Source organism: Saccostrea cucullata, unplaced genomic scaffold, assembly GCF_032062105.1.
Source record: "Saccostrea cucullata isolate Sc308-1 unplaced genomic scaffold, CSIRO_AGI_Scuc_v1 ctg278, whole genome shotgun sequence".
Classification (NCBI taxonomy): domain Eukaryota; kingdom Metazoa; phylum Mollusca; class Bivalvia; order Ostreida; family Ostreidae; genus Saccostrea; species Saccostrea cuccullata.
The window spans coordinates 252,501-267,955 of NW_026928887.1; the positions used below are offsets into that span (position 1 = coordinate 252,501).

Consider the following 15,455-nt stretch of genomic DNA (forward strand, 5'->3'; position numbering starts at 1 on the left):
GTAAAGGGCGAAAATAACACGGGGCGAAAATAACCTTGTATACAGTAATACATGTATTTGTACAAACCTGGTCACCATTGTATTCAATATGAAAACTCAGGTGTGCCCAGAGGAATACTTTATGGTTGTGGGGCAGGAATCCCCCCTCCTCAAGGTGTCCAATGAAACCTCTCACTGGAATTTCATCTACAAATAAACAATCAGTTCACTTAAGTTTTTTTGGTATAAAAAAATGTACCTCAATTTTTTTCTGTGTATTTAATGTCTATAGCAAACTTAGCATGTAAGTTAAAAGTTCAGGGTGATTCAAGTTCTTTATCGCTATCCTAGTCTACATCTTTGTTACCAATAACAAACTCAAAGTAGTAGAGATCTTCAATGGCATCTCTCAGTAGCTGAAGGTCATTCTCTTTGAAGGTCACCTTACACAACTCTTTTTTGTCTGCATTCTCTGCAAGGGAAACAAAAGAAACATTACAACAAACATCATGGATATGTCAAAGTCCAAACAAATTACTCTTTAAAACTAAACCCTTGATATCTCAAATTCATGGACATCTCAAATCGTTTTCAGGTTCCAGTTCAATTTACAAATTTTTACTGTATACATGTATAGAAAAATAATTTAAAGAATTTTAATTAAAATTTCTAGGTCATCCCATTCCACTCCTAAACACACCAATATAAAGCATAGCAGAAATAAAATCAAAAAATCGTCTGAATTTTTGACTTGATGACTGTCTGAAAATTTCTGCACTGTGTAACCATTTCCAACTGAAATGGAGTTTACTTGTATAATTCACTTTGGACATATTCAATGTTTAAGTATTGCTGTTGAATTCATTTGATGAATATTCAGTCTTTAAGTATTGCTGTTGAATTCATTTGATGAATATTCAGTCTTTAAGTATTGCTGTTGAATTCATTTGATGAATATTCAGTCTAGGTCTCCAGGGATATTTTTCTCAGCAAAACTAACATGATAGTTTATCAACATTAAGTACCTATTGCCAGTAATAACATCAAATAAACAGTTAAATACATTTTAGATTGAAAGTGTTTCTTTTTTCAATATACTGTATACAGGGTTCATTTTCGCCCCGTGTTATTTTTGCCCTTTTACACTGGCTTACAAATTTGCCCCGTTTTAAATTCACCCAGTTCCACTTCTGGGTAAGAATTTATACTGTGTTCTTTGATTTCGCCCCCTTTTAAATTCGCCCACTAGTGACAAAGGACGAAAATAAAACGGGGGCGAAAATTTCCCTGTTTACAGTATTTTAATAATTATGACTTAGCATAGCTTTCTCTCCTAAGTTCATCAATCATTTCTGCATGTTGTACGTATTTCAAACAAACATCTTAATTTTAAGGATTCTTAACGTAAGCCTGAATTCATCAATAATTGAGATGGGTCTTATACCCTGGCTTACAAAAATCAAAAATCATGCAATGTGTGGCAAAGGAGGAAAAAAGATCTCAGATCTGCCAATCCAGCGTTATTAATTAGTCCCTGCAAAGTCTAGCTTTCAATAATCCAGACTGACAGATTGATGAGCGATTAAGTCCCCCTAATCAGCTTAACGAGAAGTATCCGCCAATAAATCATAAAATATATCCTTGTTGATTAGCAGGTACCTGGATGAAGAGATGGACAGAGGATTTACGTTTACAATCTGAGAAGTCAGGAAATCAATGTCACCCCCATCAACTTCCACGAATCAAATAAATCAGAAGCTAGTTCACAACTCTAACTATATAATTATCATTTTTAATATCCAAATAAAAAAGTCAAGCACTATTTAGTAGATACCAGTATGCATTTTTTTTCAATTGAATAATTATCTTGTTTTTTTTAAAATTTGTTATTAATACAGCTGATTGTGAAACATATCGCTTCCATCGAAGCCTTAAGAATTTATCGGTTTATAGATACCCATGAAAATTCATTGGATGATGCTTTAATTGTCAGCATGTGAATTTTCACACAATTTCTTGCTAGATAGCTATGAATAAAGGGGAAAAAAATAACAGATTAAATGTACTCTTACCATGTTTATCCACTCTTAGTCTTAGACCATGGACCCAATGGGGAATTGAATTTTACATTTATACAGACTGGTTTAGGGCTTAAGATGCTCAAAGTATTATGCAAACAGTTTACCTTCTGGATATCTAAGAATACGGACTCGGAGTGGGATTTTAAAATTTTGCAAGAATTTTGACACTTTTTCACACTGGCCACATACTGCTGCTAAAATGGATTGAGCTACTAGTAATTCATACAAAAAGCTGACAAATAACCCATTAAAAAATGATTTCCTGTTAAATACTATGCCCTTTTAACATCTTGAATACCACACTGGCTGCGGTTTTCATACAAATGTCAAAGACAGCTTAGAATTGCTGCTCAAAGACTTGCATCATTAAAATGATTTCAAGTGTGAGGTTTGTTCAATGCCTGTGGCCAGATTAACTCACCTGGCAGTGCACCTAATTATTGATTCAGGGGGCCAAAATTTAAATCTAAGTCTGGTACACAAAACATTTTTCTCCTCTCTGGTTTCAGAAGATTGGAACTAATATCACTAAACACGGATTTGTTGTACTTGAAAAGAAGCATTTGAAACATTTTCCCCCAATGTATTCCTTTGTGAAACTTTGATTGCCTATTGTGGCCCCTCCCTACCCCTTGGGTTTACGATTTGAGCAAATTTAAATCTATACACTATTGAGGGATGCTTCCATATAAATATGACCAATTATGGAATTATGAATACTGTCTTTATATATAAAGATATGTTCATTGCAAAGGGTCGCCCGCGTGGCACAGTGGTTAGAGCGTCTGCTCTAGAGTCGCAAAGTAAGGAGTTGATCCTTATGTCCCGAAAAAAGATCCCTCCCTGCTCAATGGCCATGAGTGCTGAGTATAGGACAAAATTGTACCTCTCCACTGGCAAGTCGTGGAGAGAGAATTCTCAAGAGGAACGTTAAACAACATATAATCAATCAATCATTGCAAAGGAATGCTTCACTTTGTGGTGTTCTTGTTGTGATAGAAACATCACATGATTTTAAATTCAGGAAGTGAACTCCTCTTTTTTTTACGTTAATATTTCTATTTAAAAAATATAGTTAACAAACTATAAGTAAACTGAATGAGCTGCTGCTAATCAAATCCTGAAGAACATTACATGGCATGCAGACTGAAGGATTGAGTTGTTTGAAAATAAGTACAATAACGGGCAATGGCAAACTATAAAGCTGAAGACTGAAATAACACTAGAAAGTTTCTTTCCTCCATTAGCATGTTAAGTGTAGTTAATTACAAGCAGATTGAAAGATCAAGGTTTTAAAAACCTCAGGTAGATAAATGAAGTTCAACTCAATGTTATTGTTACCAATCGAGACATAATAAAAAAATATAATAACCTTAAAACTATTATTTAAAAGAAAAATATTATGCATTCACTGATTCTTGTTGTGACCTCATAATGTCACATTAAAGAACATTATATTAAAATATGAAAAGTTTAATTTTTTCTATTAAATAAAGAATTCAGCTACAATTAAGTTTATCGGTAATTTTGTTGCCCCATCACTTGATTAAGTATGTGCATTGATTTTACATTTTTCTATCAGATAATGAATTTACTTCAAATAGAAAAGAACGAGTGCACTTTAGTATGTCATTTGGAACCTTTTCAGCTACCAATTTTAATCTTTACATTTCGATATATCTCTAAATTAAACTATGATTATTGTGCAAGCATATGCTTTTGATATTTATGCCTTGAAAATTTCATTTTATTATAATGCGCGAAATATTGCGCAATGAAAACCTAAAACAAGTCAGAAAATGCCCCCCCTAGACTTTTTGTTCAATCTATAATATATTATGTGACATAATATATTATGAATAATACGCATGGATGTGGAATGTAAACAATAGCACATATTATGATTTTTTTGCAGTCAAATGCTACACTACGAATTTAAAAATGGTGAAGAGAAAGATTGTGTAATTTCATGGTGCAGAAATAATAAATGATTCTAGTGTTAAGGGATGGGGTAGATGTATCACCCTGCAGACCATAATACTGAGGCGACATTAGCTTATATTTACTTATCTCACTACCAATACCAGAATTCTTTCAAAACACTCTTAAAGAAAAGAATAGACATATAATCTTAGAACCTTATTAAAAGTTGCGCAAAAATCTTTCATAGTTTGATGTTGGAAGTGTACCGTTCCGAATAGAAACTTCAAATGAAAAACACAATGAAATGTGCAACAGCTGTTCAATGAAAGTGTTGGCATATTGAACCATGGAATGTCATGTGAGTAAAGTGATTATAATATATTTCCATTTCTAATTTTTTTCTCTGTGATAACTCTTTGAAAGTTAGGGGAGTTTATTTCTTGATAATTCTGCCGAAATGTATATTAGGCAGGTTGATAGGTTAGGAGCTAAGGAGGCCTAATACGCATGCAAATCTCGTGCGCATCTGTCTCTGTGTCTGACGCTAAGGAGGCCAAGTATGCATGTAAATCTCGTGCGGCTGCCTTTGTGTTTGACGTCAGTGGGCAAGGACTATTGAAATTGGCATGGAAGTCCTCTTGTAATTTAAATCTATTAGTCTAAATTTTTAAAATCTTTGCCCGTTATTCAAATTATCCCACGTTTCCCACTATCATTGATGTCCTTGCATACTACACAAACTAGACAGTGATTCCTTAAATCAATCGTTGACACTCTGCCATGTTAGGTGTCCACTGTAGATATAACACCTGGTGTATTCAGTCCGGGGATGTTTGACTCTATTAATCATAAGAGAGAAAAAAAATCCTGACCTACCGAACAATAATTTCATTGGAATGTTACAGGAAACAAACAAAATTTTTTTTAAACCTAATGTAGAAAATTTTGAAGTTTTTTTTTTTTTTTTTAAATGAATAAATACTATTTATTTCTAGAAGCTTTCATTTTAAAATTGTGAGTTGTCTTTTGAAATTGCAAGTTTATGGAACTCACAATTATTTGTGAGTTGTAATTTTAGGGAGTTTCTACCCCTGTTGAAAGGATCCTATTTTGCTAAGATTTGTCTCTGTTATTCTCCAACACTCCGATCCGTAAAGGAGAGTTGATACAACACAGCTCTGGTGAAGCTTCAGCTTGGTGCTGGTGCTGTACTGTGCAGACCTTCAGATGTTGTTCATTTTCCCTGGCCTTGCCAAGTGGGGATGTCCTCCTTTATGCCACCCTCAGGTTTAATGATGCTACCCGGATAAATAAAGTTGTTTGTTTGGCATAGTTCTTCACCATTAGACCTTAACCAGAGCAGGCAACGCCATATAAAATTATGATTATAAAACTTAGGCAAGCTCATTTTTGATCTCAGTCTCACCTTTCCTCTATGTATTCCTTTGGTAAAAGTGAGCTCGTCTAAGTTTTATGGCCCCCAGGCCAGATCCTTGAAAGTTGAGAACTTGGTGTGTGGTCTTATGGTTGGAAAGTGTGAATGACAATAATTAGAAAAGGATAACATGATAATAGACAGTTATGATATGACATTTATAGATAACAGACAGACATCAACCAAAATAGTTTAAATGATCAGGAATTTTGATACTCTCTAGTGATTGGTCTAGACCCCTCTGTGTGTGATGTACCTCAGAGTGAGTTAACCAAATGATGTTTCGGGACGTTTTTTGGGGGTTTTTCCTCTTGACCAATCATAGATTTGCTAACATTTTCTTCAACTAATCAAATTGGACGTCTTAAAGCATGTATCGTTGTGAATGTAAACATGGTAGATATCGACGCCAGTACCAAATAGACTAAACCAGTTAAGTTAAATAGTTGAGTAATGTGAAATCACAAATTTTCGTGGGGGGTTAATTTTCAATTTTTTTTTCAAGGTATGAAGAGACCCACAACTTTATGTCCACCATGAAATATAAAATGTTACATACATAACTACTAGGGATGTCAAATCGGTCAATTTTTAATATTCGGTTACTCGGACGTTTTTCCGATCGAGTACCCGGGTACTCGGTTAAAGTGTAAATAAATATGAACAAGTAAATTGATGACTGTAAAACATTATAAATTCTTGTAGAAATAAAACAACGTGTTCTGATAGGAGGTTTACCCGTAAATGCATATCTGTTGTAACAATGATGAGCACTTCGTACCCGACGAAATTTAATATAAAATTTTTAAAGTTCAATTTACTTATCAGAAAAACGCAAGAAAAGAAATCATTAGTGGTTCACAGTGTTTTTGTTTAAAAAAAAATCTGCTCCGTAATTGTAGTACTCTTTGTTGCGTTTGACGTCCAGGTATCAGTCGGCAGAGCTTACAGTATCAACTCGAACTTGATCAAATTAATGGATTTACGATTTTCATTCACATGATTGTTCGATCCGAGATTTTATAGTATTACGGGGCGGTATTTTGTTGTTTAGTACAACGATGGACATCATTTTTTAAAGCCTTTGCCTTCAGCCATTTGTAATTGCATGTAGGTAATCAAGCACAACCATATCAACAATTGCACGTGTAATATCATCTGTCTTTTTTTCCCGAGAATTAACAGCTTCTCGGAGAACTGACAAAATTATCTAATTTAATTAATTTAAACATAATAGACCTTAAACGATGCTCAGTGAAAACAAATAATTAAAGTAAGCCAAGAATACGGGTAGGAGACAGCCGAAGGTGAGGAAAGCCAAATAACAGGTGCTTGGTCACGATAATTACTGTATAAACACTGCCACAGGCGATAACGGTCATTTAAGGCGTAGGAAACCCTGCCATGTACAAGTGCAATGAGCATTTTACGTTTTAAAACAGATTGTTTAATGCATTAATAAATAAGCTTAAAATATTCAAAAATATACATCCGAGTAATTCGAGAATGACATCCCTAATAACTACTCAACAATTCTTCATCCACGAATTCAAATACACCGTACCAATGAACCAAGCATTTTTTCTCAAACCACGAAAATTTGACCCCACGAAAATATGTGATATTACAGTATTTTTGTTTAATAATATTGTTGTCCACTTTTAAATAATTCTAAGCTGTTAAAATTAATTAATTATAATGTGTTGTCACACTACAGATTATATTATGAGTGTTTATATTTGATAGTGACAAGAACTAAAGTGCCATAACTGTTGTAAAATTCCAGATTATTTAATAAAACGGTTGTTGACTTTTGAATTCAGTCTACTCGTGACTATATGGACCTGCCCAAGGCCAAAGGTCACGAATAGATTATTCCAACTAAGCAACATATGCTTGTTGTTTTTTTTTTTTAATTTGACGCAATTTTTATGCGAGCATTTATTAAGGAAAGTTCATATATTTTTAACCATGTACAACTTTCAGAATCTACAGAACCATCAGACTTCTTGATTCTTTTATTTTCACTGAACCAATTTTTTTATTTTCACTGAACCGACATCAAAATTCACTGGCCTCGATTTTTGGACCTTAGAGTTTTCATGATAAATACACAGCCAAACGTAATTAATTTAACAGTAGGTGATTCAATCTACTAAGGCTTTACAACATGTACAATGAGTCTTTATTATATGACCTACTACTGTGGTATCTTCATCCAAATAGGTGGAAATGATGCTAATTTTTTTTTTTAAGAACTAGTAAATTTGCACATTTTTGTCAATTTTAAATTCAATTATAAAGAATTAAAACAACAAGAAGATTTCTAAATTATGTTTGTTTCACCAGAATTTGTTCATTTGTTTTTTCATTATTATAAGTCACATAAGAATCAAGTATCTAATTACAGAAGACCCTCCAATATGTGTTTCAGTAGATACATTTCTGTTGTTAGACAATTAAAAAATAAATGCATCTGTCAGTGAGGAAATTAACGCTTCATGACAGAGGGCTAATCTTATGAAAAGAGAAAGTCATGCAGTATCCAGATTTATCTCTTTAGTGCCTATTTAGAAGGATAAAGGATGACAAAATTACATCAATGCTCTTATATACTCCTCTATTAGATTTTCTGATTGCAATCTCTATTTTCCATAATCCTCCTAATGAATTGTAATGATAAAGAAGGTATTAAGAACTTATTAGCCATGCAGTCCCTTGGCAAACCTATATTTCTAATGCCATAGGAGAAAATGAAAGTTAAATACTGTTGCCATTAGGTACTCTTAAGTAGGTTCAATATAACATTAAACTTATACAAATAATCACAATCAGACTTAAATGTCCTACTCTTTGAGCATTATGCTTCAATTTTAATTTAAAACAAAAATACCTCCCCTCCTTCAAAAAAAAAATAGAAAAAATACAGCACATGAAAAATAATATGAAGCAGCAACCTTTTACTTAGCTTCAACAATTAAATACCTTATATCTGTAGTATTCAGAATTGGCAAAACAAGATGTTTGTGAAACAACTATCCCCCCCACCCCCCGGACATACATACCAAATTTCATTTTGTATGTGCAACCTCTGCGAAGAAAATAAAGGGGAACTGCAAATAATTAGAATTTTCTAAGTCCAAGGGACATTACTGTGTCAAAAAATTCTCAATCAATACCCAAAATAAAACTTGACCTAGATATTCTTATGATATATCTGTATACCAAAATTTCATTTCAGCATGTGCAACCTCTGCAGAGGTAATGAACAGAAATAAATGGAATTTTTCTATGTCCAAGGGACATAACTCTATCCAAAATGGCTCAATCGTATCCAAAACATAATTTGACCTAGATATTCTTATGATAAATCTGTATACCGAATTTCATTTCAGTATGGGCAACAGTAGTGAAGAAAATGAAATGAAATTTGGTGGACCGACAGACAGGTGGACTGAGCAAAGCAATATGCCCTCCCTTCTTCGAAGGGGGTGGATAAAAAAAATAGTCTGTTCATTCTGAAAATGGAATTTGGGTTTAAAAACTTACGTTTAAAATTGATTTCATAAAGTGACACGGCCATTCGATCTCCATCCAGCACCTCTCCCAGGGTCAGACTTTTGTGTTCTATCTGGTATATACAAAGAAGTTCAAATTTGTAGCACCTTATAACATGATTCTCCCAGAAAATACAAGAAAATCAATTCCCTTTATGCAGCTTTAAAAATTCCTGTATTATTTGCATTGTAATCAGAATTTATAACTTTAAAATTATTACTCCACTTTACTCGAAATGAAGTCTCTCATCCCAAATTTTTCTTAGACTTATAAGTAACGCTACAAAGTATACACTTCTGAAGCTTAAACTTACATATCATATATATATATTGAAATATCTATGAACTTCACTACTGGCTTATGATAACAAATAACATTCAATATCTCAATATGCAGAAGGCTTATACATGTATGCATTGCCATTCTACATGTTCTAGAATAAATCTCGAAAAACTTTTTCCTTTTTTGTCCTCTCACCACAAAATTGCAATGGGATCAGGCTCTAGGGCCATAAAACTTAGACCAGCTCACTTTTGATCTTAACCCAAAGGTATATACATGTAGTGGGGAACTTTGGAAAAAGTGAGACCGAGATCAAAATTGAGCTCATCAAAGTTTTTTGGCCCCAGGGCCTAATATCTTGCTCTTATGTGTATCAATACGTAATATTGCGAGTACCTCGCAGTTATCTAACTTACCACCGCTCTTTTGCAGGGGAATTGAGAAAGCTCTAAATCTTGCAAGATTTCTTGGGCACATAGCATTGTTTACAGTACATGTAGTGACAATCGAATGATTCGAACAATTTTATGCTGAAAGTACAATGTATTGCCAAGGGTTGAACTCCAAATAGTAGATTGCCAAATAAGGAAAGTTTACAACATTTTATCAGCTTCTAAAATGTGACGATTTTCAATGAAAATTTAATGAGAAGAGTCCGCTTACTTAAAATTTCGTTAAAAATGTAACATTCTAGGATTAGCTGATTATTTAGCTCCACTCAAAAATTGATTAGGCAGGTTCAGTGACTGTTTAGCAAGGTATTCCATCAGGATTTTTTACTTATCTGTCCTTATAAATTCTACAACATGTACAATGATCGATCTTGCATTGTATTCAATAGCACAATTGTCCCCATCCAACATGTTTCCTACCTCCATCACGAAAGAGTTCCGCTAAGTAAAGTAATCGCGATATGAAGTATTCATTCATATGTCTGTCTATGCATCTATACCAATACATGTATTATAAACAGAGTTTAGAAGTAGACTTTGATTTTATTCCTTATTTTGATACAAAGATACTTGGTGATTAGAGAGAGAGATGCCTGTTGAATTCCCTGCCAAAAGTTCAAAGGTCAAGTGGAAAGCTTTGTTTGTGGGGACAAAATCTCATTTTCAAAATGAACCCACTATATAATTACATTATACTTTCATGTGCTACAGCTAGTGTATGATGCAAGGGTTATCTGAACTAGAAATTTGCAAGAATTACATTATTTAAGCTTTTAAGGTGCAATTTTCTCTCCTTCCCTCCTTTTTCTTTGTCATCTATTGGGTTTCTCTTTATTATGATGCCTTAATTGTATACCTGCCTCTTAAGCAGAATCTTTACCTGTCAAAGTTTGAAGAATAAGAAAATCCAAAAGAATGCTTTTATGAAATCCCTATGTGTTGTAGCAGATCTGAAGAGATGGACAATTGAAGCTGATCAGCTCTTGTGAATAATGATCAGTACCGATATATGGATTTTTATGAAATTGAAAATATCTTGGACGTTTTTCTTGAAACTGAACAAAATTTTAAGTGGAACAGATGATTTTTAGATGAAAAATGCCCATGATATTAACCTGGCAGTAAACATGGTGATGCAAAAATATATCTTATTTTCAGCATTTACCTTCTTGGGACGGCAAACTGGTAACTGGTAGTAGTGATATGTTTCATGTGGATTGAAGTATGGACCAACTTTGTTTACATAAAGAACAACCTGAAAATACATCATAAAATGAATAAAACAATCCTCTGCGGAAGCATATACAGTAAAACTCGGTTATAGCGAAGTCCTGGGGACCCGTGAATTTACTTCGCTATATCCGTAATTCGTTATATCCGTATAACAAATTCGTATAACCATTATAGCGAATTCGCAATATGTGTGTTTTCCTTCAGGTATTACTACTAAATATGTTAGGGAAGCAAATATCACAAAACATATCTTCCATAACTAATGTTTTATTATGAATTGAATTTTATATACAAATGCTAAAAGTAAACAAAATCAATTGAATTTTTCTTGGAAAGTTCGTTATAAAAGAGTAAATTTCATTATATTTAACCTTTCAAAATCAGTTCGCTATAAATTCGTTATATCAGAGTTCGTTATAACCGTAAAATTTTGATTTGTTAAGAATAAGAAAAACTTCGCTATATCCATGAATTCACTATATCCGTGTTCGTACTAAACGAGTTTTACTGTATCCAGTGAGTGAATAGAAGCTGTCTACAATTATAGAGACCCTTTTCCTTCATCATCATACTTGTTTTAGTCTTATTAAAACTACAACTATGATTATAGGATACCCACCTCTCATATATGGTTCAAACTTGTAGCATAACTTGAAAAATGTACCTTGTATGTATGACCTGAAGTATTGGTATTGTATAATACTATTGGTATATGTATAATTAAAGAAGTATATTTGTTTCTTTTTCTCCAATAAAAAGCTATGTCACAGACTACCATTTCAATGGCCCTTATGGGAAACAAAGCACATTTGTGTAATAATATACCAAATGGGATATAAATAAATTACACAGCAAAAAAAAGTAAAAATATTCTCTTTGGCATCATCTGAGCTAGTCACTGCCAATCCTCATCAAATTTCATCAGCAGATTTTTCTCTCTTTATTTTGAAGTTCATGTAAAACTTCGATCACATATTGTAATCATAACATTAGTGCTGTGCTATATTACTGGTTAACCGCCGGTGTATCCTAATTTTTTTCTTCACAATACATATCGTGGTATTTTCTTTGTGGATACCGGTTAGGGTTTGATATGCTATACAATGTTACAGAATTTGAAAGAGTTACTCAGGGTTCTCCACATTTGAAAATTTAACAATGGAGGAAGCTGCGCAAAGGTGAAACGTGGCCGAAAACATGAATGCCTCTTAGACTTCCTAATCTTCATTAATCAATGATTGGTTTTACAATTTTTAAACTTACCCACTGCAACATAAAACAATGAAATAACTATAACTTTTTTTTAAAGTTAAAAAAATAATGATTTTAAATTGAACAGGATTTATCCTGTATCTTACTTCACAAATGAACCAAAATTTGCCCAAAACTGTAGTAACCTTCTGAAGGAATTTAAAGAAAAATTGTTGATACAGTAAGTCAGTAACCATGGCAATATTTTTTTTAGAAACTAATAATTATAAGAATTGTAGCCTGTTGTATGAAATGTTTTGTTTCAGTTTGACTAACACTGATGAATGGATAGTATTTTTTTTTAAGTTAACACACAAAGGAACATTTGGACCAGTGTCTCTTTTTTTCTAAACATTTTATTTTTCTAGATATTGCATTTATCACCAAGTTTTGTTTCCCAGTGCTAAAAACAATGCCACACAATGTTTCATAACAACGGGAAGCAACTCTAAAACTAAGAATAAAACTAAGACGGCGATTGAGACATAGGCATTATGCACCACATTTTATCAAAAAGATGATAAAGTTAAAGCTTAAAAAACAGAGCATGGGAAATTGATTGAATACAAGGGAATATGAAATTTTTACAGATTATTTTTTTTTCTGGCACAGAAACTTGAATTGTAAGCATGACAATTATCATGCTCGTAATTGTCATCTTTTATAAACCCGTTATATATATCTAATCGTGTTGTGAACATGTTGAAGTTCCCCAAAATTATTTACATGTGTACACTTACAGGATAATACACTCTCAAAATATTGATCATCTGATCAGCTGATTGATTCTCCATTGATTGTCACGCTTCACAGCATAGTCGCTGATTAACGATGTGTTTAGCACAGTCTGCTTTCCTTCGAGGCATGCCAGGTGCACGGCAGTCTTAGTATAATAAACACGATTAACTACTCAAGTCATTAAAAAAGTAGGTGTCAGGACTGAAATGCAAGAAAAGTGAATCATGGCGGATGCCAATTTTAACCATGGCGCAGCTCGTTTAACCATGGCGCACATAAATTTAACCATGGCGGGCCGCCATGGTAAAACCCCTTGTGGAGAACCCTGGTTACTTGCCCTTTATCAATTGAAATATGGCGACAAACACCATAAAATGTGAAATTAAACGAAAAGACAATAGCTGTTACATGAAAAACTTCCAAGTTATAACTGAATCTGACTATTGCAACATGTTTCTAAAGTTCTTGTGCCATAACAAACTCAGCTATCCACTTGCGCCGACACACCTCGATCAGGCAATGTCAATATCAACTCGAGAATGCATGATATTTGCGGTTTTTTTATTTAACATAAGGAAAGAGCAAAAATAATTATGAATTTTATATTGCGATATATTGCAATACAAAGAAGATGGGCATATTTGGTGTGTGATCTGCAGGAATATATTGTACGAAACATCTATGGTTTAAATGTCCATGATTTGGTTGGCTAACCATAGCTGGTCAGATTTTACAAACACAGCCATAGGATTTTTCTTTCATTTAGTTTGAAATACCTTGTCAGTTTGTACCTTTTATGTCTGTTTTTTTTTTTTTTTTAGGAAATACAATAACAAAGTAATACTTCACAAAAAAGTCATCAATACCTATAAGATAAAAGGTGATAAGTGTACATGCACATTAAAGCTTAAGTAGAATAAAAGATTGGAATTTCTTTCCCTTTCGGTGCAACTGAACCAAAATTTATTTAATTCAAAATTTTAATAAATCAGTACATAAAATAAAACTAACAAAAGAATTGATTGTTTGCATTAATAAAAAAAATTTTTTGCATTTCTAGTGCACTAAACAAAAAAATCCATATTAGCTATCACCGCTACACACAGGTCCGGCACAATACCCCGATAAAGGTATATAGCTTGATAAAGCTATATAGCTTTATCTAAAATACCTTGATCAAGGTATTTTACCAAAAACTTGTTCAGTAAATTTCTAGTCAAATACAAACAAATCAGTAAAAAAAACAGACGTTATTTTATCTTTCATATGTTTTACATGCATGAATAGACACAGTGTCAAAAACTCAGAACTCGACTTTCAGTAATTAATTTTGAAAGAATTTTTTTTGAATGCTAAAATACCTTGATCATATTAAAGCTATATAGCTTTATCAAGCTATATACCTTTATCGGGGTATTGTGCTGGACCTGACACATATTCTGGCCATTCATATAAAAGGACAAAGAAGCACTATATATATTTACACAATTGCATTTTTTGGAAAAAGTTCATTTTTTAAAGGTCTCTGGGTCTTTTCTCTATTTTCTACAAATGTATGTTTGTTTCTTTGAATTAAAATGCACAAAAATAACATTTCAAAATCACTGAGAGAAGTCCCAGAGATTTAGAAAAACATGTTTAAAAAATATACTATTTTGTACCAAATGTCTGATCTATCCAATTTTGAAGTTATTTTTTAACAAATCAAAGCTCTCTATCAGGAAATCATTTTCCTCTCCCATTTTACAAGAACCTGTTAAATTAAAAACAAGCTAATTCAGAGAGTTTGTGTCCCCTGCTTAAGAAAAAAAGACAATGCGCACTTCGGGGAAAGGGGGAGGGCTGTGAAAAGGCACAGCTGTGATTTTGCATGAAGATTGCTAAGTATAGCTTCTTTCAGCAGCTTAACAAACGACGTAGATAATACACTCTATATGGTACCTAATGTAGCGAGAAAATTCGAGCGTATTAAACAAGGATGTATGTCTACTGTGTTGCTCGTTTAACTTGATTCAACTAAATACTTATCTATACATCAACATCACATAAAATCTCCTTTGTACAGTATTTCACCTTTTCTCCTTGCTTGTATTTTGCAGAACTGCAAATTGTTATTACTGCCAACACGACACCAAGGGTTCTGACCGCCATGTTTGTTGTTGACAATCAAATACACCATGTACAATGATGTCGGTTTCTATATATTTTTACTCTTGAGGTTTCTACGACCTGTAAAATTTGCAAATTGTGTAAAATGTCTGCATTTAGTAGAAAGAGAAATTTCTATAAACTAAAAACGTCTTCCCTTCTCATTTCGGGAATTTATTGACATCAGTGTCACTTTGAAGCTTTTCTGTGAAGTGAGAATCTCATATTGCTAAACGTTTTATTGATAATACACAGCTAAAAGCTTTTCCGGCTTATTGCTTGAACTAATATCCATACGCTGTCAGTTATATTTTGTTAATGAACTATTTAATTACGTTATGCAATATTTCAAACAATTTTTGCTTATCTCTTTAT

The 15,455-nt window shown here is 33.0% G+C and overlaps 1 protein-coding gene across 1 annotated transcript in view; it reads right to left on the minus strand.

Annotated features, from left to right (window-relative positions):
• LOC134279049 (transmembrane 9 superfamily member 1-like) overlaps positions 1–15,098 on the minus strand; it is a 34,868-nt gene extending 19,770 nt beyond the window's left edge. The window contains exons 1-5 of the mRNA XM_062761388.1: positions 15,006–15,098; positions 10,876–10,965; positions 8,968–9,049; positions 347–451; positions 68–186 (exon numbers count right to left, since the gene is read on the minus strand). Of these exons, the coding sequence (XP_062617372.1) occupies positions 68–186; positions 347–451; positions 8,968–9,049; positions 10,876–10,965; positions 15,006–15,083 (474 nt within the window). The 5' untranslated portion in view covers positions 15,084–15,098. The remainder of the gene's footprint in view (positions 1–67; positions 187–346; positions 452–8,967; positions 9,050–10,875; positions 10,966–15,005) is intronic.
• Between the last annotated feature and the right edge of the window lie 357 nt (positions 15,099–15,455).